This window comes from Numenius arquata, chromosome 2 (assembly GCF_964106895.1).
Source record: "Numenius arquata chromosome 2, bNumArq3.hap1.1, whole genome shotgun sequence".
Taxonomy (NCBI): Eukaryota; Metazoa; Chordata; class Aves; order Charadriiformes; family Scolopacidae; genus Numenius; species Numenius arquata.
In genome coordinates, this window is record NC_133577.1 from 123937918 (window position 1) to 123961972 (window position 24055).

Sequence of the window (24055 nt, forward strand, 5' to 3'; positions counted from 1 at the left end):
GATCATTTGATCTGTGTGACTGTATTATGGATTTGCCATTAGCTTTCATCTTTAGCCATGCTGACAGAATCAAAAACCATATTTATTACACTTGGTGGGTTTTAATCGACTTTGCATTTTCCTGTGAGTAGAGTTGGAACACAGATAATCTGCAAAAGACACTGACAATCTTCCAGTTTATTTTGGTTTATTCACATTTTTCAAAAAAACAAGCAGAAAAGCATATCACAGATGTATTCTCCTGTAAAAGCTTTACATAATATTTGAAGGAGAATAACTAGCATAAGCCATAAAAGAGAGAAAGATGCAGTGCAAAAAAAAAATAGCTTATCCTCTGGGCTTGATGAAGAAAACAGCTCGAAGCCAGCAAATCAATGATCTCAGAATGAAACTGAAACACTGCCCATAGAGAGAATGGATTTGCAAAATGTGAGTTCTTCCTATTTCATATGGTATTGCTCCTGCTCACAGAGGGGAAGGGTTTAGTACTAAGGCACAAGTTCTGATGCTATCGAGGTCTGATAGCATACAAACAATGTGACAGAGGGAGTGGTCTTTAGCTATATCAAAAAGCTAGGAGTGCATGAAGGGGAATCCATCTTACCTAGACATCTTTGTTGTAGATGCCGGCATGTGGACTAACTGACTTGACGTGGATTTCATCAATGTGGTCAATAGAGTGTAGGGTGTGATTCAGCCTCAAATAGATGTGTCTGGTGAAATGAATTGCATGCTGACCTTTTTTGGCTACACTGACCTCATTGACTAAATGGGAGTCTAAAGAGTTCGCTTGATGCAGAAAACTCCATTGTCCAGCTCCACGGGCCCTGTTTGCTGTCAGTAGAGAGAAATAGATATGGTTGGGTGCAATTTATTTCATCCTATTCCAATGTCTAAAGTAGATTAGATGAATCACATCCTATAATTGACTAATTCCAGAAGTAAAACCATGCTATTGGCTTACATAACAATAGGAGAGGTTTAAACGCTAGAGCTTGGGACGTTGCAAGGATAGAGGAGTGCTCAGAGCATGCTGTGATCCTCTGAAGGCTGGTTTCCTAAGGAAATAGGGCTTATACAATTACATTAACTGTCAATTCCAATAAAGCTTGAATGCTAGCCAGTTTCAACAAAATTGTTCAAAATAAAGACCTCAAAGACATTCATTTGCTACAGGTTTCCTTTTAAGGAAAGGAAGGTGGCTAAGTAGAGAAATGGAGAACAAGACTAAAACCCCACCAGAAAAGAAAGGCTGAGGAGTGAGCTCAGACACAATAGCAGACACTGGAGAATCCTCCCTGGAGAAAACCACAGGAAAAGAGGCTTCCCATATGGTCCTTTGCTCAGATTGGCTGTATCACTGTTGTAACCTATCTTACATCATCTGGAAACTGCCAGAAAATGCATCTATCTTGGAAAAAATAAAATGCCCTGACCTTATACTATGTCAGAAAGAAAACACCCAAGCTTGGACTCAAGTGTCATCTGGGGGTAGCCTATGTTTGAGTGAAATCAAAGGAAATTTGTCTCTGAATTCAGTAAACCCCAATTTCACACCTTGCAGCCTTGTTTTAAAGAGGAAAGCTACAGGTAGGGCACACTCAAAGCATTCAGTAGCTTATCCAAGCCAGTGAGAAATCCTTAAGTCAGGATGACTGACCATCTCTGAGACCTGCTGCTTCTGCATGAGATACCTTCATGTTGCAGATGGTGTCTGTTCTGCAGACCACTAGGATGCACTGAAAACATGCAACCTGTTAAAAAATGCAGACTGTTTCTCAATTATTGTCTTCATTTTATATTTGAGAGATGCCATAGGACTTACCCTTTTAAATATTGTCACCTGCTTTCACAGGACTCCATCCTTTTGTATGTCTGTTTTTCATTCTGTGTGTAATAGGAAAAGGCAGAGTATTGTGGCCACACTGATTTTGCTTTTCTTTTGTGAGAAAAAGTGTGCCAACACCCTCTATAGCCAGGCAGCTGGGCCTGAGCCCTGAAGGGAGGATATTTCACTGCTTGTTGCCAAACTGAGTGTGATAGTCCTAAAAGCGCATAAGGTCATTTAATTTAAAATTCTGTGAACTGGATTTCTAATCCCCTGCAAACCGTTGTGTAGCTTAAAGGTCTAGGATTTTGTCAAAGCTACCATTGTGCCCCAGAAAACAAATTGCAAAATTTCCCCCTAGAATTCCTTCCCATTTATGGGTTTGTTCTCCTTCCACAATTCCATCTGCCCAGGTGCTATTAGTGAATTCCCCAGAATTTTTCTCCAGGCAATGACCTGACCTGCCGCTGATCTGCTGCTGGAGCAGAGCCACTTCCAGGGCTGACGTTTGCTTCCTGATTTCTCTCCTTGCTCGAAGACACCTCTGAAGTCCATCACCTGGGATGCAGGGTCCTTCTCCTCTTAAAGCCATTGGGGTGGTGGCACAAGGGGCTACACACCACAGCCCAAGCCTCCCTCTGCCCATTTGCTCCCCACACATCTGCACAATGGGAAGAAGACACGATCTGCAGAGATCGCCCTTCTCCCTCATCTCCCTGCCCCGTGAAACAAGCTGTGGATCTAGAAGCACATGCCCTTGAGGGGAATGCAGCCTGGATCACAATCTGGCATGTAGGATTCCCAGTCTACTTTCTTCGCATGCACCTGGTCTTGTGGTTTCTCAGCTGACATTTTTCAATCACTGTTCGACAGAAGAATTTGGGGCAATTGTCACAGAATAACACTCGTTGCGTGCCTGCTGCTGCACGGACAGTTCTGCTGGTGTTCCTGTGGTCGGCAGAAATGTTGGCAGACATGAAGCTTCCTCCCTATCAAAGCCAGAAAGTGCAAGCAAAGCAATGAAATCCACACCTCTTGTTCAGTTTTGTTAACAAATACAAGTAGTGACTCTTGGCTGGTTCTTGGATTCTTTAATAGGATTATTATTCATTCATGCTGGCCCCAGTGAAATTTAGGATACAAGTATTAATCTTAAATTGCGATGAGAATTGTAATAACAAGAGAGCTTGTTATTACAAGGCACACAGGCCACACAGAAAGAATATTCAGCCCTGGCCCTCCCAAAATAAATCAGATCTAACTCCTCCTGGAGTGAGAGAGGAGTACATCCCTAATGTGGACTGTACCTTCCGAGAAATAATAAACTTCTATACAAACAGCCATGCAAAACAGTTTTAACTCTCCCTTGACCAAATCTGGCTAGCTGGCTCCAGTAAGAGATGAAAGGAACGTAGTTAGGACCTAGATTCATCCTCCTTAGCTTTCGGCCTTTGAGGCAGTGAAGTTAGGGTTGTTTTCACCCTAAGTTCCTGCTCTCCACAGTGGAGGCAGCATGCAACCTACTGCCTAAAAACATGCTCCCTCCCTCCTGTAGCAGAGGAGGCAGTGAATGATCATCACCCACACCCTGCCCACGTCCACCATGAAAACAGACTATCAGCAGAGCAGCTTTCAGCTCTTACTAGACAGCAAGGAATGGCTCACATCTGCATGCCTGCCCTCTTGTCATTCTAGTTTTTACCCCAGATTAGGGAGCCACCTCACTAATTTCCTTTTAGAAGCGGGTTTACTCTATTAATTTCCAGACAGCATCTTTTTGTACCATTAATAGCATCCAAAACATATATAACCTCCACCTTCCCAAGAGGAAATCCATTCCCAGGATGCTCAGTTGCAAAAAGAACCTTTTTTTCTGTCCATAACTGCCCACTCCTCCAGCCTCTTTGAGGTCCCAGTACGTTTGACATCCTTGTGCACTAGTTATCTGACTGAATTTCAGGAAAGAATTTCCCCAGGAGTTTTTATGAAGAAGGAGCTTGGGGGCCAAAATGTCTTTCTCTGAATAGTTTTTACCAATTAGTGTGCCTTGTCCAAAGAGTAAAGTATGAATAGGAACACCTTCATCTTGCCTTATGTAAGTGTCGAGGTTTTGGCTGAATTTACCAAAACCGGACCGGCAGATGGCCCTTCCCCCTCCTTTCCCCCCCCCTAAAAGAGGAGAGAGGAGGAGAAAGAGATAAGGAGATTCAGAAGTTTAGAATGAACTAAACTACTTTAATGAAGAATTAATATTAAAATAAAAATAAAGAAGAAAATAATGAAATAGATACAATATATACAAAACCGTATCAAGCTCCCAGGATGACAGTCACATCACCGGCAGGCACTGGGGAAGTCCCAGACTGGACTCAGTGACGAATGGGAACTGGATTCCAGCTCTGGAGTCAGGAACACATGGATCGGGATCAAAGGCAGATGAACAGACAGAGTCCTCTCTGGACGTCGGCCATCGCAGGAAGGGGGCTGACCCTTTGATCCCTCAGCCTTTATACTGAGCATGGGGCAGATGGGATGGAATACCCCAGTTGGTCAGGTTTGGGTCACCTGTCCTGTCCACTCCTCCCCACTGATGTGACCCCTCTATGTTTTTTCCGTTTCCGACCCTCTAAGGGAGCAAATAACGAAATTGGCTGACCTTGGTTGTTATGGCAATAAGTATAAGCAAGGGCCTCCCTGCATACCATTCCTTGGCATGGAGCACAAACATTGGGCTTATCATTCTGAGAACGAGCAGTTTTCTCCACAATATGCCGTTAATTTCAGAGAGTTAGAGGAGGCCTAGCTGGGATGTAAAGTTACAGAGCAGAAAATTGGTTCGGTTCTACCTCAAACCGGGACAGTAAGGTATGGCCATATGTAAGAACAGGGGACAAAGTTTGCAATGGTTTAGAAAGATGTGAATCTCCTTAATTCACTAGGAGTTGTTGAGACTATTCATATTGGCTCTTCCTCTGCTCTATCATCATGTCTGAGATTTGGCACCACGGAGGGCTCCTTGCAGGAAGCACAGGCATGTGGTGTGCTTTGTTGTACTACTCAGCCAGGCCCTTCCTTTGCCATCAGGCATGCTGATGCAGAACAGTGGTACCGTTCAAGAGACTCTAAGTAGGGCCTGTGTCTTTTCTTTCCTTCATTAGGAAGGAATTCCCCCCTCGCGCTATCAGACCATGAAGTATTCTGGCAGAGGTATTGAGGACCAGGCTGGGCAGGCTGTGAATTCAGTCCTGTGGCTGATCAGATGGCTGAAATGACATTTACTGTCAGCAGAGAGAAGAATAAAGACAGAGCCAGCCTTAGAGAAAGCTGTTTCCTGCACCATGCTGAGCAGAAGGTGCCAGACCACAGGTGACAAGGTCCCCAGGGTGTCCTGGAGCAATTGGTGACTGGAGCCACCGTGGCCCAGCAAACAGTGGCTTTATACAGAACCCTGTCACATCTCCTCTTTCATAATTTGTGCTAAGTGCCTCCCTAAATTTTAAGTTAAGCAGTTGTTGCCATAGCAATGGCCATTTAGAGCGAGAGAAAGCAGCAAGAGTGTTGAGGATGTAAGGTTCTGGCTTTTCACATAAATATATATATATGCATGTACATACACTGCTGTGGAGCTGCATGAAAGGAGCCAAGCAGACAGCTTGTACCAGATCTGAGGGATGGACATGGAAAAAGGAGCAGCTTGCTGCAGGCTGGAGGTGTTTGTTCCAGAATTGTTTGTTCCAGGATGCACCTTCACCTATAAAGAGCTGGGTCTAAAATACAAATGAGCCTGAGTGGTGACTGACGCATTTGGTTTCATACCAGTAAAAGTCACTCCCTTGATGAGGGCAAGGCATGTTTCTTAACCGCCTTTGTGGGATACATCTTTGCAGAAATGGGAAAAAATGGCTTTCATTGTTTTATTTTTATTTAAAAAAAAAAATGCAAAAAAAACCTTACTGCTAGCTCTATAGCAGGAAATGCTTTTCAGCAATCTAGTCCCACTGTTTATAATAGTTAATTTGCCAGGGCACAGGCTGCCAAAAAGTCAATAAATAATGCAGGTATTGTATTATCTTATTTTAGGATCTCTTCTAAGATTTTTCTGCACTCCTAGCACTAGCATTTCTGGTGGTCACAGCAAGATGGAGTCAGAACTCCTGGGTTTTATTCCTAGCTTTATGCCACCTCTCTGTGGGGTGAGAAAACTATACGAGCTTAAATACCTACAGCCAGGGCAAGATCCTGCCAACATACCTGAGTGTATCTCCCTGGGGATTTTGGCAAAGTTTGATCTTCCTCTGATTAAATTTGGTTAATAAGTGGAGTTAGATGTCACCTTGATCAGCAAATGCAAGCAGTGCCTGAAGTTAAGTGTTTTGGGAATTCTCAGCCTGAGAGTGAGTTTTAGGTTCCCATAGCACTAACTGATGCAGAAGAGCGAGCAGTTTGCATCACCGGCTGGGACCCGAATTCTGTCAAAGTCCCAAATTAGACTGATTGTGAATGGCCTTTTTAAAGTCCATAAATTCATAGCAGGGCATCAAAGTTTGAAAAATGTAGCCATAAACTTACTGTGGCATAACTTGTCTGTCCATGAGCCCAGGCAGGGTCATGGATCAGAATTAAACATTACTGGGTTCCTGTAAGAATACACAATTGAAGGTTTGAAAATAATTTTGGGCCCAAAGGAGAGAAATATATGTGAGTATTTTCTAAGTATAGCTCTATATTGTTGCTTGTTTCTCAGCAAATACAAACTGCCAGATCCTGTTCCCTGTCAGTGACATTACCTGTTTCTAAGGGCAAACCGAGTGAATGGCATGTCTGAGAAATTGAGGATATTGTTTCCATCAAGTTCCCAGTGGTACTTTCTGGCAGAGGCAAGGCAGTCTCACACTTTTCTTTGCTGACTGGGAAAGAAAAATGCAGAGGATCTCTAAGTCAGCAAAACCCAGAGGTTTCAGTAGTTTACTGATTTACAGCAGATGCGAATCAAGTTCAGTAAAATTTTTAGAACAATCCAGTTCCCATAGATAGCTGAGGGCAGCTTTTGTTTCCAGTAAACTTCTATGACATTTGTGATTAAAATTATAAAGGCAGTAAGCACAATTCACAATCAATTATGTTTTATTAATGGTTTTTTAATACACGCCACAGCCCGGTAATCATGAAGCTGTTGAACAGCGTTGTTCTAAAATCAGCTAATAGCAGGATGTAATTTGCAGCCGTCTCTGCTCACTTACAAAACACTTGCTCCGTTAATTGTGATTTCACACTCCGCTGAATGCTGTAGCCTGGAGGTAACATTCATGTGATGGAAGAGTTACCAGTCTGGGCTCTAGGAGTGGGGGGGCAGAAAGGATCAGTTTGAGAGAGGCTACAGTTGTTAAATTTTTAATCCTTTTATGTTAAAAAAAAATAAATAACTGAGCAGCAAAAAGCTACAGTCCACCACTAAACAGTTAATTCCTTTCTTCATAAACCTGAACAGCCTTTCCCTGTTTTGATCCCTTTCTATTGTTTTGTGTTGTTATCAAGAGCACAACAAAACCTATGACTGCCAGGTGAGACCCTGTTCCTGTGACCGGGTACCTGCCTTGATCTCATATTGTAGCCATTAGGTGAACTAGTCTGCCTAAGGCAAATGCCTAAGTTTTCATTAGTTTTTTGTGCCTTTGGGGGTCTCCAGAGACACCTTGTGTCTTTCTTAAATCAGAATAGGCAGGAGATTCTCCCGAGGGAGGTCAAAGGTGCCTAAAATGTTGCCATATGTTGAGTATGCAAGTTAGGCAGATTGAATCTCATCAGTAGATGGTCAGTGGTGACGAGACACAGGTCAGCACTGAACAGCCATGGGCAAGGCAGCAGCTCCTGCTCTGAAGCGCTTCCAGTGCATATGTCAGAGAGAAATATTGCCTCGTTTAACAAATGATAGGAACTATCTTCACTTGGAAAATTCCCAGCTCGGTGTTTTGTACTGCTGTGGCAAGCTGGGAGATACAGCTCAGACCAGACAGGGATGGGAGCACCAACCTGGTAAGACTTTTATTCAATTTGTGAATAAGTCACAGGGGTGAGGGGGTGAGAAGGAGCCCTGGAGGGGCTTTGCACACTGCTGTCCATTGCCTTTGCTATTCCAGTTTCTCCTAGCCTGACCAGTGATGTCTGATCACTTTCGTTGCTCTCCTCTGGACTCACTCCATGTCCTTCTTATGTTGGGGTCCCCAGAGCTAGACACAGTACTCCAGGTGGGGTCTCACCAGAGTGGAGTAGAGGGCCAGAATCCCCTCCCTCACTCTGCTGGCCACAATTCTTTTGATGCAGCCCGGGATGCAGTTGCCTTTCTGGGCTGTGAGGGCACATTTCCAGCTCATGTCCAGCTTTTCATCCACCAGTACCCCTAAGTCCTCAGCAGGGCTGCTCTCAACCCCTTCATCCCCAGCTGGTATTGATACTGGGGGTTACCCTGACCCAGGTGCAGGACCTTGCACTTGGCCTTGCTGAACATCATGAGGTTCACATGGGCCCACTTCTGGAGCTTGCCTAGGTCCCTCTGAAAGGCATGCCATCCCTCAAATGCACCACTCAGTTTGGTATCAACAAGTCATCCCACATACAGATGGAGAAGAGAACGGGTGCACACTTAGCTGCTTTGCAAGGGCTGTATGACTCCAAGGCTGACTGTGCTGGCAGCCGAAGTGAATCTCAACAGAAGCAATAGTGAGAAAGGACTCTCTGCCCTCTGCACATGCAGAGGCTCAGCTATATTTTGGCCCTGTTGCCACGATGTGAGGGAAATGTCTTGGCAGAGGAGTGATGAGAGCGAAATCTGGCAGCTCGTGCTGATGCCATTTGGAGGGATCCAAGAATGCACGGGCAGATCACCTTGGCTGGAGCATGGACAGAAACTCACAGGGAGATCTGGGCCCAAGAAGCACCCTGTAGATGTTGCAGAGACCTGAAAAGTGATTATGAGCACAAGACAGAAATGAGCTCCACAAGGGCAGAAAAAAAACAGGTGCTTAAGAATCAAGTAAGAGGGAAAGGCTAAATACTTGTCCAAAGACCAAATGCACAGATGCTCCCTGGGGGGCTATACTTAGATTGATGTTAGCTTCGCTTAGCTAAGCTTCGCTTACATTAAGCACAAATGTTAAAGCTCCTCTTAGCTAAAAGTTTCATCCTAGGACATGATATTGAAGATGCCATGGTTCACTTTGAGCAGGACAACTCTACACTTACACCATTACCTCTCTCACCCAGCCTTTGACATTGCTGACCTTAGCCTGGCGCTGGCGTCCCTGCACAACCTAGCAGGAATAATTGCTGTGACATCCACAGCTCACAGAATTCAGCTGCTCCTTTGTCCCTAAAGTCTTTATACTCCCACTTTTCCTATTCCATGTCTTTCTGGGATCACACAGGGAGACTGAGACTAAAGGCAACTAACACACACTCAATAAGCAGACAGCACTTGTCTGTTCATTGCTGTCTCTGCTGGTGTGCTTTCAGCTGTCACGAATGCCTGGAAGAAATAAGCAGATGGATAAAAAGCAGTAGGATTCAGCTCAATCCAAAAAAGACAGACGGGAAGATGGTGGGACTTTCAAAGGTCTAACCCTGCATTACATCAAGATCATTACACCACAAATTGTCCAGATGGTGCAAAGCCTCAGGCTCATGGCTGGACTTCTCAATACATTTGAATATACTTATTGTCAAAGTATGGAAGAAACTGTAACGAGTTAGGAGACTGCACAGCCTGACCTAGATCTCTAGCTGTGGTGGTACGCTCATTGCAGCTCTCTCCTGAGACCAAACTTACTACAGAAGGACTCCGTGCCAAACACACTCATTTGATATAATGAGTTTCAAAGACCAGTATTTCCACACCACATCAGTGTCCGGTAATCTCCAGGGGCTCCTTGCTCCTCACTGGGCTAAATTAATAGGTCTTGTTCTGATATATGGAATCCTTTAATATCTAGAAACTTCAAGAGTATCACGTCAGAAGCATCTGTTTTCCTGTGTGATTAATATTTTAAATACTCTTTTTGAAACAGATTGACTATATCATAGATCTTTGAGGAAAGGGCTGGGCATCTGTTGTATGTTGACCTTGTAGAAAACATAAAGCATCACTTGTTGATGCTAACACAGTACAAACAGTAATGCATTGTTCTGATATTTTTTTCTTATTCTAAAGTAAGTTCGTATTTTAAGAGGAATGGTCTCCTTCTACACTGGCATATCTTGCTTTATATATCATTCTTTATATTGAAATTCCTACTAAATTTTTAGGGTTTTTCAAACTTTTCTACAGTATGCTATGCATGGGATGAACATGTATGGCTTGTACTTTCATGCTGCTGGCAGTGGTAATTGTATTAATTAGTGATTTTCATGTATGGATTTCAAAGTTGAAATGAAGGACACAAGATAACCTAGCTGTAAAGCCATTTTTGACATTTTTCCCAAGGAAAGAAAAAAAAAAAATCTGAGATACAACAGCCAGCAATTCAAATTTAAAGCACTTTGATTAATTTTCACTGAATTTATGTGTCAGCACTGGATTAACATTTCGTGAAGGAAATTTCTCCATTTCCATGGAGGAAATTTACTTGTTTTCTCTACCTCGCCACATTTTCTGCAACTTTTCACTCTTTTTTTCAGTTCCTGATTTAAGCTATCAGATTTCAGCCAGACAGAATCAAGATGTGAACAATTTGTGTACCTGGCACATATCTGTCACCCTAAGGCTTGAGTTCCTCTACAAATATTTCTCTTCCAGAGGTGACGGCATCTCTAATTATAATTGGTAAGGAGACTCAAGCTTGTTCATCACTTTTTTCCAATGAAGAGAGACATCTTATCTTTCAGTGCAGTTCTCATCAGGCATTAAGGTCAAGTTCTGGCAGAACACATATAAATGTGCCAAATGTGTTGGATGAGCAAGGCTGCTGTGCTAGTTATCCACGATCTCTGAGAGAAAGAAATCATGGCATTTAACTTATCATCTCAGTCTTGAAAGATTTGAAAGAATTTTGAGCCAAACTCGGAACTGTTTTAGAAATCTGCTTCCCTAACATAAGATTTGTAGGGCACAGCAAGGGCTTGGTATATTGATGGAACTATTAACTTTGATGCTGTAACATGCCACAAGAGCACAAGTGTGGGGAACCTTCCCTGAAACCTTCGACTAAACACAGGCCTCCTCCAAAGAAAGTTCACTAAGGGTGGTAGGTGATACCAAGTTGACATACAGCTCCAGGCACCACAATATCACATTATAGTCCTGAATAATGCAGTTAAAATCCATTACTGCCAAGCAGGAGCCACCCACAATAAAGCTAAACATAATCTTCTCCAGCACCCACGTCAGCACTTGTTGCATCCTTTCTCAGGAAGCTGGGTACAAGTGATCCCTGCAAAGTACTGCAAAGGGGAACAAATGTGGGGGAACTAGGATAATGCAGGGCAGGGATGAGGGGAAAACTTTCCAGAGTTTTATCCCAGTCATGTAGATTGCCCTATTTGCTAATCAATGGTTTTGAAAAATAGGTAGGAGATCTGAGATGCCTCAGCTCTCAATAAAGTTTCCCATTCCATCCTTATAAGGGGAAAACTGGAAAGTCTACAGCTGTTGGATGGACTGCCAACCATTGGTGCTGACATGGTGGAAGGTATCAGCAAGATTGTCATTGATGTATGGACAATAATGCTCCATTTATAAGTCACCTGGCTAAATGAAAGACTCAACTGCACTTCTTTTCAGTTTGACACCTAGAAAAATAGACTGACAAGAGATTTAGCCTATTGAGAATTCACCTCTGAACCAATAACACAAGGGGATCTACTCTGTGAGCTGAAGACAGAAAGCCTGCAGATCAGAGCTGTCATGTGAATATAGCTCTGGAAGAAATCCATGAAAGACAGGTTTATTTTCAGAACAGTGTCAGTGGGATACTGAATGTGGAAATCCCAGTCATCCTCTTTCTCATTCTTGTTGCTTTCACAAAATCGAGAATGTGCACCTCCTTAGTAAATAATCAAACTTGCACCAAGAAATAACTGGATTTGTGCAATCAACTTTTTATAGGCACAGAAATAGTCCACTAAAAGTGATTGTTGAGATCAAGAGACAAGGGTTTTTTCAACAAGAGCAGCACAGCTGCCATTTAACACGAATGAGTTGCTTTTACTGAGGGAAGTGCTGACGGTGTCCTCCAAGAGCAGATGTAGCTCTCCCCTGTGGACATTTGCTGGTGGAAAGAGAAGGAGCTCTAGAGTGCTGAGTGATGAGCTAAGTGCTGCTGGATCATAGAATCAAAAAAATCATAGAATCATAGAATAGTTTGGGTTGGAAGGGACTTTTAAAGGCCATCTACTCCAACTGCCCTGTCATCTTCAGCTAGATCCAGAGCTCCATCCAACCTGACCTTGAATATTTCCAGGGATGGGGCATTTACCACCTCTCTGGACAACCTGGGCCAGTGTTTCACCACCCTCACTGAATAACTCACATAGGAAAGTGCTAGCAGAAGCCTCCTGATCCAAACATGGAAAACTTTTTCCTTGTTCCTGTTTCTGTTTATTTTTCATTTTGATATTTGGATCACTCCTACACCTAGCTCTGGATCATTTCCACCAGGGCTCCAAAGCCTATAGGGCAGGAGTGTACATATTTTTAATATTAACAGAACACCTAGAACAATATAAACCTGCCTGTAGCTGGAGTTAAACATTAAATACAAATGAAAAATGAAAGATTTGCAGCTTGATCAACAGGTACTTCTTTTTGAAACATCCCAGAAACATGCTTTTAGTAGAAGAGGGTACTGCAAAGCTAAACTGGCGTGGTTGGTGTCGTGAAACCACTTTGGGTAGGAAATGACATACCTAGACTCTGGGGTGCTATCTTTACCACAGTTGAGGGCTGCAATATGGGCTGTATTAGCCTGGAATAGGTAAAAAATGTATATATAGTTGTGAGTTACACAAGCTGCAGAGAAAGCATGTGGAGGTGCATGCAAGAGAGAACAGGAGAGAAACTGAGTTGCTAGCCCATCTTTGCAAGCTGCTTTAAAATAACCTCCCTTCTTCACATCAAGCTGTCTCTTCAGTGTCACCATAGTGATATTGCTCACCAGCCACCCAAATCTGCCTTGCAGCTTCCTTCAGGAGTCCCACCACTGAGAGGCGGTTGCTCCTAGAAGCATCCCTCCTTCGCAGCCCCGAAGGGGAAACCTCCTCTGACAAACCAGGTTTCACATTAATGCCTCCGCTCACAACCCGTGCGTGCACAGCACCCTTGTTCCTCAGCAGGACACTGTGATGCCACCACACAGGCAGTGGTGCACGGGCTGCAGAAGGAGAGAAGCACATTTGACACTCGAAGCTGTGTTTTGGGGAACCCGTTTATAAACAAAGGATTTGAACATGTAAAATAGGATGATATGTTTTACTGAAAAGCAGAACTCTGCATGCATGGTGTCTCCCTACAGGTTCAAAGCCTCTGTGAAAAGCTCAGAGCTTCACAGGAATCGCCAGCTGGGAAGGCTAGGATAATTGGTGTAGGTGGGTGGCCCCTACCCATGGGCACCCCTTATCAAGCAGTGTGTCCCCAGATGGAGTGGGAACATAGGGATGAGTCATTACCAACCCAGGTGGGGTTCACATCATCTTCTCTCTTCATATCCCTGGACATCTTCAGACCAGTACTCCCAACACAAAGCAGCAAGAAAGAAGCAGAGAAATGGTCATGTGTATTCCCAATCCTCACCTTCTCCAGTCACTCCTTGAATTCTGCTGAGACTGATCCTCTGCTGTACCATAACTGATTTTGGTTTCCCTCAGCTGGGCCACTCTAATAAGCTTAAGTGGTAAAATATAGAAATCCTTTGCATTCTTTGCAGGGAAAAATCAGTTCCCTCTATAGCATCATTCATTTTACATATATGCTTGTTATGTCCAACTTCAAAATAATTTTCAGTACCGTTCTAGGCTTTATTGCTGACATATCAGGGACACACGGATCCCTGAGATAGAGATGTCATGCAAGGTGGAGGGTGATGCCATTTGCAGAAACCAGCAGCTTTGAAGGAGTCAGGGGCATGAGAACAGCCTCCTTGCTACTCAAGCTAAATCCACTGCAGCTCTAGGTATGTCCTGGGTAGGTTTTAGAAAACCTTATAGAGGACGACCCCATTACAAACCTTTTCTTCAGCAAAGTTAGTTGTTCTTGGTAGTGTTGAAGGGCTGTTGAAAAGAGGCTAGTTTTAATATGACCTTATAAAAGACTCACATAAAAGGTAGAAGGAGCAATGGGAAACACAGGAGGTTTATTGTTAAGGTATCAGACGAGCACTGGAAAAGATCAAAGTTTGATTCTTGGCTGTGCTGATGACCTTAGGTAAATCATTCAGGATCAGGCTTGGAAGAGAGACCAGCTTGCCTAGGAAGTTTTTCAGAGGCAGTGCCCCAGTGGGAACCAGGGGATGCAGGGCACAGTTGAAAGCATGTTCTTCAATTCCTAAAGGGAAACAGAGACCTTTTCAAAGTTTGATAGTAATTGTGAGGGCCGAGCAAATCAAAATCTGAACTTAGACTCTTCTGAGAATCTCATTTTATCTTTCTGTGCCTCTTTTCCCCAAGCGTAAAACAGGGAAAATAAATATTTTACCAGTGTTGTAAGGATAAATGTATGAAGATTTGCTGAGATACAGTGGTGACAGAAACTGCAGGAGTAAATTGGATAGACATTGCATTAAAAAAAAATAATCCCAAGTCCTGTTTTAATCCAAAAGGCGGACTAGTGATGAGAATAATGGAATTCGGTCCACCTGAATTATTAACCACACGACCATTTATGTCACAAATGTCACCTTTTTGTCTGATAATTATTCACAATAAGATAGTATCATCATTTTATATGCCCTGTATATGGTTGAATAATATTTGGTAAATTGTAGTACCAAGTCTGATACAGAAAGTACTGCTAAATATAGTTAATTCGTTAGTCCTCCTAACATTACCAGAAAATATATTTTGACCTGCTTAATAAACCACATGTGATCAGCAAACTAGTTCACTTATAGATCACTGAGAGGATGAAGCTTGTTTTCCATTGACATATCACTTATTTCTGAGTGGAAAATTCTGCTGAGACAGCCTGCAGCTCAGACTACACGTTACTAGGATTGCAGAGAAAGACCGTTAACAGTGCATCTGACACATTACTGATTTATGAGAGAACAATGTTGGACTAAATATGAATAAAATGCTATCCTTTCACACAATTTGGTACAGCAACATTGAAACTGTACCAGGATAAACAACTGCCTTGCAATAAGCATGCTCATCCATCTTTCAGTGTTAAATATTAATTGTTGCTTATTGCAACTTCTCTGTGTTAAGTGTTTCTAAATTATAAGTAACCCTGCAACTCTACTAATAATATACACTGTGTTAAGGAAAAAGGTAAGTATAGAAATAAACTATTAAAGCAATCTGTTTAAATACTACCACACTTGATTTATCTGATGATTTGGAGATCAAGGCAGCCACTGTCATACTTGTAGAGATATTGAGAAGGAGTCTATGGACAAATCATGCATCTATAATGCATGAATAGACTTTGTGTATATGTATTTACTTACAAAATTGTTACAACATGATCTTCACTCTAAGGCTTGATTTTTCTCTATTTAAGGTCATTGGCAAACTGTATTGATCTTAGTGAGAATAAAATCATATCCTAAGTACATACATCAGTGCTCTGTTCCCCCCGTGATCTGAGCACTGAAGTGTGATTAACATTAAAGAGAGTAAGTCCAGCCATAAGCATTTTCATGCCCTAAGAAAGCATCACGTAAGAGGCTCTTCCTTGTCATGTCTCTTCTTTTTCTCTTTCATCTCTCTCTCTCTTTTTTTTTTTTTAACTTAATTTGCTTGCAAGAGAATCTTTTGTCCCTTAAGGAGGGATGGTTTTGTGATTAAGGCATTTGATGGAGAGTCAGGTTCAATTTCCAGGACTTCTACATAATAACTAGCCTTGGTAGGTCACTTAGTAAAGTGCCCTGCAGAACTGTAGTGCTAAGAACTAAATGGACAATGGACCATTCTCTTTTTGTGATGCCAACCAGCATGAAATGGCTGAAAACACTGTGACCACATCAAAACTGGTCATTGGGAATAATCTCTGGTCTCTGCTTGTCCGTGAACCATGCCCAGCCACTGTTCAGTAGAGCACTATTTGATCAGAGTCAAAACTGTCCCAGGGAGCATGTTAACAGCTAAGTGGTATGACATGGACTTGATTGCCCACCTGGTATAACAGGACTTCTCCCATGTTTCAAACATTTGTCACAACCCAAAAAAAAGAGGTAAAGCCCCAAGAGGTTTCTCCCATCCTCTCATTGCCTGCACCAGGTGAGCAGGCTAGTAAAAGAAGGTAGGGCAGGTGGACTTCAGCAAGAGACTTCACATCTGAAGGACAAATGTGGAGTTCAGCAAAAATTAGCAGCAAGGAAATAAGACTGTGACAGTGCTGTAGCTGAAGGAATAGTAAGTAAATTGCAATAAACAAAACAAAACAAAAATTATTAAGGGAAGGTTGGAAGCAGCTGGAGACACAGTGAATGAGAATACATAAGACTTTGAATCCAGAAAAGAGAGGATAGAATAAGAAAGGATGGTATGAGAAAAATGTCAGAAGTGGTCTCTGTCCCTGCAAAATGTAAAACAGCATTGAGCAGCGGTCAACATCAGATATACCACCCCATATGTCTGTGGTCTTTGTGCATAGTTGTCATAGTAGATGCTTAGCCTGTAATCAGTTATGAAGCAAATGGAGTAAAATGCTCCATGAGAACACAAGACAAATGTATTTATTACTTTCTGTGCTATCCAGCAATCCCTTAACATTCCTCTTGAATGTTTTATTGATAAAAGTTTCATAATCGCTCACATCTCCTTTGCCTTTTCTAATTCCTTCCATCTCTTCTTTAGAGGTCCAGTGGAAAGACTTGTTGGCTTGTTCTTCACTGGGTTGTTGGACAGCACTTCAAATTTGGCAATGGATCAGAAGGACTGAAGAGCACTTTTGTTCCCACCAATGTTTCTTAGAGCTGCTAAAACAGGACCAATGAAGATGTTCACCAGACTCCAAGTCCTTGCGCTAGCTTTATTTTCCAAAGGAGTTTTCCTTTCCCTAAGTGACCACAGCTTTGTAAGGAAGGAAATTAAGATAGAAGGAGACCTGGTCTTAGGTGGCTTATTCCCAGTCAATGAAAAAGGCACTGGGATAGAAGAATGTGGAAGAATCAATGAAGACCGAGGCATCCAGCGCTTGGAGGCCATGTTGTTTGCCATTGATGAGATCAACAGAGACAACTACTTGCTTCCTGGAATTAAGCTCGGAGTTCACATCTTGGACACATGTTCCAGGGATACGTATGCCTTAGAACAGTCTTTGGAGTTTGTCAGGGCATCTTTGACTAAAGTGGATGAAACAGAGTATATGTGCCCCGATGGCTCATATGCCATTCAAGAGAATTTGCCATTACTCATTGCAGGAGTCATAGGCGGTTCCTATAGCAGCGTCTCCATACAGGTAAGTCACAGGAGCCCCATCAGGTGAGAATCATTCATCTGCAATTCCTGTGAGAGAACCACTGCTTACATAAGTTTGTCAATAAAACAAGTCTTATCTCAATCACTTTACCCTGTGGGTCAATCTAGCATATAATTTTTACTGAATTTATATTAGTTTGATTTACTCTTTAAAACACTTGTTGCACTTTAAACCTCTGGCAGCTGTCCACTCCCTCTAGTTATGGTGTATCTGGAGGACATCTAAAGTTTCCAGAAGTTTTAACATTTATTTTGAACTTTGGATTTCATGAGACTTTTACAACCTTAAATTCAGATCTCTGCTTTCACATCAATAATAAATTATATCACCTATATTTCTGAATATATATATATGCATGTAAATAACATTTGTCATTTAAACAATAGAGATTTAAAATGAAAGAAGAAATCTTTGTCTTACTTCCAGGCTGAAATAAAGTAAAAATGGCACACTAGCCAGAAACTTAAATTACACCTGACCAAACGATTGCAAGTTTTTATTAATTAAGCACACAGAAGCCAATGAAAATTATTCTGCTGACTTCAGTCAGTTATTTGAGCGAGGTTTATTTCTGAACGTATTCTAAATTTGCTGCCTTTCCTTTTATTTCCATATATAGCTCATACTAAGACCATTTTTGCCAGGAAAGGTTGCCAGGCAGAGTGCAGCGTATGCATTGTCAGAAGTCCAACACAGAAGACAGATGCCCTTAGTATATCTTGCTCCCTCCTTCTGGCACATTGTAACTGCAGCTTTTGGGTTTACAACATTGGTCCTAAATAGGGTCTCAGTAGAGTGTTGGAGAGTTTTTAGTGGCTTGTAAAGGTGTAAAGTTGCAGGTGGGTTAAATCCTCCATCTATCCTTCTAACTATGGTTTTACTGCATGCTTGGCTTCAGTTCCAATGGCTAAATATAATGTTGATTCCTTTTGGTCTTGGCTTCCCATTTTTTTATAAATTCATGATAAAACTTTAAGTTCTTGGCATTTTTTTCCCTGAAATGAACATGAAGAACATATATGGCCTCTTTTTTTAGCAGAAATTCTGTATTTCTCCTCTCCAGAGTAGGCACTCCTATGGTAGTGCAGCCTCAGATATTCTGAAGTTCCCCACCACTGCCAATGTGAACTATCCACGAGCAAAAATGCCGCATAGCTTCACTGAAGCTGCCAAATGTACACATATCTCATTTTTGGGGGGCTAAATTAAATAAGCCAGTCCACATCACTCATAAACACAAGTGATTGGTGTCTTAAGCCCAGATTCAGATAGGCTAAGACACTGCATCTAGTATTTCCTAATGGTCAGCTGTAGATTTCCAAAGGCACCGAGCCTTGACACTGCTAGACATGACTGAAACAGGCCACTGGACTACTGTGAGCAAAATGTTTTTTTCCAGACTGAATACAGGCCCTAATAACTTCATTAGTGTCTAAGGAGAAAAATGTTCTTCTGTACTGTGGACCATCCCAGCAGTCACAGAAAGCTTAGGAAGCTCCATTTACCTGTTTCATAAACAGGCCAAGAGTTCATTCAACGTTCATGTCAGTCACAATTACACTGGGGAACTGGCTTCTGCTGTTGACAAGTCGTTAAATCCCATCAGCTTGGGAGCAAGTCCAGTTTCCATCAGATGTGCATGAGCACAGAAGCATTTCAACAAATTACATTTTATTCCCTCTTGTGTTCCAGTGTGTGGCTCGTCTGTGTAATCATAGTGGGGAATATATGGACAAATGGTTATCCATACCACAGGAGAATAGTTTCTGCAAACCAGAACCTCAGTCATCTCTCATACTAGGAGTTGTTTTGTCCCATTGTGGACCAGCTAGCATGGCAGGGATGTATCCTTCACCAGGAAGGGTCTGATCACCTGGAGCACAAAGAACAAGTAAGTTACAGGGCTGGAAAAGAGACATCTGGAGAGGAGAAATTATATCTACAAAACCTTAGGCAACACAAACTGTTAAGGAAATCATGATTCATTGTCTCTCCCAATCAGACAAAGGGTACATCAAGTGAAACCAGCAAACGGCAGGTTGTTATGGATGCTAAATACTAAATGAGTTCAGGAAGTGTCGAGAAAAAATCAGGAACTTCTGGATAGACTCCAACTCTGTCTCAGCCATTCCCAGAGCTGCAAGCATGTCAAGGATGGTAAAATATTCTGAAACATCATATGCTTGCCCTGTGCCATAGGTGGAGAGGCAGTAGTGGTTTTGCTTTACCTTTGGTCTAGTCGTTTGTGGTCAGTCTGTTTCTCAGTCTACCCTAAATTTAAGTGTGTCCAAAGGATATGAAGTAGCCTCAAAGGCATAGCCATAAAAGTAGCTACAGCTGAGGAACCAGCACAGATATTTCCTTCCCCCTCAGAAACCCTGAGGCAGGCATGCCAAACTTCTAAAATGGCCTGGGGCCTCTTGCACAACATCTGTCAATCTGTCCCTTTGAAGTCAGTCTCTGATGCTCACTGCTGTAAGAATAAAACCATATTTGAGGCAGCAGGCTGAATGCAGTGCACATTGAATATATATAGTATCACAGAATCACAGAATCACATGGTGTTGGAAGGGACCTCTGGAGATCATCTAGTCCAACCACCCTGCCAAAGCAGGTCCACCTAGAGCAGGTTGCACAGGAACTTGTCCAGACGGGTTTTGAATGTCTCCAGTGAAGGAGACTCCACCACCTCTCTGGGCAGACTGTTCCAGGGCTCTGCCACCCTCAAAGTAAAGAAGTTCCTCCTCACGTTTAGGTGGAACTCCTTATATTTAAATTTGTGCCCATTACCAATTGCCCTGTCACTGGGCACCACTGAAAAAAGACCAGCCCCATCCTCTTGACACCCACCCTTTAAGTGTTTATAAGCATTGATCAGATCCCCCCTCGGTCTTCTCTTCTCTAGACTAAAAAGACCCAAATCCCTCAGCCTCTCCTCGTAAGAGAGATGTTCTAGGCTCCTAATCATCTTTGTAGCCTTCTGCTGTACCCTCTCCAGCTGTTTCCTGTCCTTCTTGAACTGGGGAGCCCAGAACTGGACACAGTACTCCAGATGGGGCCTCACCAGGGCAGAGTAGAGGGGGAGGATAAATCTCTCTCAAGCTGCTGGTCACACTCTTCCTGATGCACCCCAGGATGCCATTGGCCTTCTTGGTATATACAGATGCTTCTCATTGCAAAAGCTTAGGTTTGGAGCAGCTGTCAGACAGATGTCAGAAGTCCTGATAAGAGACTTTCTCATTCAGTACATGTGAAAAATGCTGTATGCATATCTGTATGTAGCCCTGTTTTCAAAACTTATGAGTGCTAATGAAAGAATAGTTATATCCAGTATTACTCTATACTCTATACAGCTTCCCTAAAGTGGCCAATAGCTGTTCAAACATAAGATTTCTCTTACACAGTTCTTCAGAAAAATAAAGATATAGGTTCACAAATCATTCAATTGAGGATTTTCTGGCTAGAAAAGAAGTATTCAGTTGATTACTTTCCCTTGAGATAGATTGTGTTGGCCTTCCTTCCGTCTCTCTTTTCTAGCTTTCCTCTAGATTTTACACTATCTAGAAAAGATGTAATTAAGCCATTCACTCCTGTTCATCTTGTTAAGATAGCCAGTCATGACTTCTGTTTCAAAACAAAATCTTTTTCAAGAATAGACATTGCAGACTCAAGCCTGAAGGTGTAACAACTTCAAAGCACTAAAGCCACACATTTTGGTGCCATGCCAGAAGAAGAGACTACCAAATTTCAGAGACAGTCACCCGTGCAGAGTAGCTCCGTTAGCAACTGGAATCACACCACCCCTGAACATCAAACCGCTTCAGCAGGCGCATGTGCAAGGCTGAGCATCCCCGTTCCCCGTGCAACACTCAGAGTGCTGGGTGCTTCTAGGTCTAGCCCTGTCAAGCATTTCTCTTTTGCCTGAGAGCTGTAAACATCATAAAGTCGACAGTGCAGTTTCTTAGCTTTAAAATAAACCAAGCTGAGCTCTTCAGACAAGAAATTATTTCTGCCCTTTTTATTTTTTCCTCCTGTGAATTTGCTGTTGTATTTCAATACTTTTTCTTCCCCTCCTTTCACTCTCCCTCTCCAGATTTTTGTCTGGACAGCTGTCTGCCAAATCACTTCATGATGCTCCTGCTGTCAGATTTCTGCTTCTTTCATTATCCTTCCACCAAGGAAAAAAGAATTCACTGGTAAATCAGCAATGAACACTTTCCCCACTGAGTCAGTATGCGCAATAGGCACTTTTTGCAGAGACTAAAAACAACAAGAGAATGCAGAATGCTTAATTATTTTCTGGTCAGACTAGGCTATTATCGTTAATGATGATCTGGATAATTAGGTTTTGGATGTTGTGTTTAAATTAGCAGTGAGCTCAATCTGCACAGCTTTTGATCCCTCAAAACCCAAGCCAGAGTTCTCAGTCAGTGGAGGAGCTCATGTAAAAAATGCTGTTTTCATGGAATAAAATTCTTATCTGAGCTGAATCTAGGATCAGAAATTGATTTTTCCAAAGTTTAGAGGACTTTATTTTGGGTTCATAGCTTTTCATTTGAGCCAGATTATCCACTCTCTCCTAGGTCACAACACAAATTTAAAATATGTTTTTTCCTTGGAGATGTTCAATGACATTATAAAAAGGATAAGAAAAAAGCAGTGTTCATTTGCACAGAGAAGCACCTGCATAGCTAATCCAAATGCCATGTTTAAAATACTTAGGTCAGCTGTGTCACAGAATATGCATTTGTAAGCAGTAATACAACTATTCAAGTGCTGGATTTGTTCTCTGTTTCTGAAAACTGGACCCTTCTTCTACAAATAAAGATTGGGGTCCATTCCCTGCAGTCAGCCCTTAGAAACATTAAGACATTCCCTTAGGTGGGCTTGGCTTTGCATTTCCATATCTACTATATTCATGTTGATGTAGGGCTTCAGCCCTGTGTAAAGTTTCCTTTATGGTAGCAACCCACAAGACCTCCAGAAAACAGTCGTGAAAGTTATTCCCAAATTAGAGCCTCACCCAGAAAAAATGGCAGAATAGAAACCAGTACCCAACTGTCTTCGTTTGAATTCCTTGCTGTGTCTCAAGTAAACAGTAGCAAAAACCACTGGAGAAGGTTTAAAGATACATTACTACTATCACAAAAGCTAAAGTCTCTCTCCTACATGCGTGACCATCTGGCATGAAATTCGGAATACGTAGGCATTTACTGGCAATCTTTTCCTGGCTGTCGTTTCTCCTTAGCCACACAAGTCTGCCAAGGGCTCATGGAGCCTGAAAGCTAATCACCTCCATTTCCTTCCTCCAAGAATAAACCATCTTCTGACTAGAATCTTAACAACAGTTTGTGACTTCCATAACCATTGAAAACAGTGCAAAATCCTTAGAAGAGCTGCATGCGAAAAAGTCCCCCTTAGCATATGGGACTCTCTCCCCTGTGCATGGACCCAATGGGAAAATGGGCAAAAGAAACGTGCAGGGGATTCCAGGGGTTCACCGGGGACCACAGACCACATATGGCATTTAAGCCATGCTTATAGAGGAGCTTTGCAATCAACTGTGCAACAACAGCCTCTGGTGATTTTGTGCTTGTAAAACTAAACCACATCGTTATTAAAAGATCTGTTCTGTGAAAGGGACCACCTACCACTAGCGTTTAAGCTACACATGCACTTGCTGACTTCCTGGTGCCTCCTTTAAACTCTTTCCCTCTTTTATCTCTGTTCTCCTTCTCCCTCCACTACATCTCAGCCAGATCTTTGCTCTTTCTTTCTATTTCACACTCAGAAACTGAGCAGCCACTAGGTTGAGATGTTCAAAAGTGCCCAAACAGCACTGGACATGTCTTTCCTAGAAATGTCAAAGGAGTGTGAGTACCTCCCTCTGGCTCGCTTCTGTGGAATTCCCAAGGTAACTGATTCTTTTGCAGTCTTTTTGATTTGTGTTTGGGTTTCTTTCTTTTTTTTCTTTTTTTTTTTTTCTTCAGTGTGCATATTTTCTCCTTTTGCCAAGGGGAAATGATACAATTTTATACGGATGGGTAGTAATATACTACTACTAACTAAACTAATATTACCTGTGAGATCACGGGTAAGAAGGAAGGAGCCCTTCCATGTTAAAAGTGGGAAAGGACTGAGATACAAGAGAAAGTGGCCAAAAATAGGAACTAGTTAGGGACATCTTGACATTATCCATACTCATTCTGTCCCTTCTGGCTGGGACTGAGGCATCAGTTAATGAGTCTCAAATAGCCATATTATCAATGATAACTCTTTTAACTCCAGAAGCTATTTCATGCTTTTAGAACCATCAACCCCAGATTTAGTTCCTTTTCCCATCATGTGTAAACGTGCCATGAGTCACTCACAGCAGGTTTACCAAGTCTCAGAGAAGAGTTGCACTCCTTGTGCAAAGCTGTGTCTCCTGCACAGATCTCTTCTCAGTCTGCTGACTCTTAACTTACTTCACTTCAACGGTTAATGCTGTATGGAGGCAGAGCGCATATGCGACAGCTCACTGTATTATCCCCTGCAGGAAAAAAGAAAAAAAATATTTCCAAGAGTTCTTCTCTCTGAGTACAATATTTTTCTGC

General features: G+C 42.3%; 1 protein-coding gene across 2 annotated transcripts in view; it reads left to right on the forward strand.

Annotated features, from left to right (window-relative positions):
- The window catches only part of GRM3 (glutamate metabotropic receptor 3), a 112044-nt gene that overhangs the window by 44844 nt on the left and 43145 nt on the right, over positions 1 to 24055 (forward strand). The window contains exon 3 of one of the 2 annotated variants that reach the window (XM_074162222.1): positions 16835 to 17438. In XM_074162222.1, coding sequence (XP_074018323.1) covers positions 16941 to 17438 — 498 coding nt within the window. In that variant the 5' untranslated portion in view covers positions 16835 to 16940. Of the gene's footprint in view, positions 1 to 16834; positions 17439 to 24055 lie in introns of those variants that run through there. The other variant, XM_074162229.1, reaches the window with a different exon arrangement.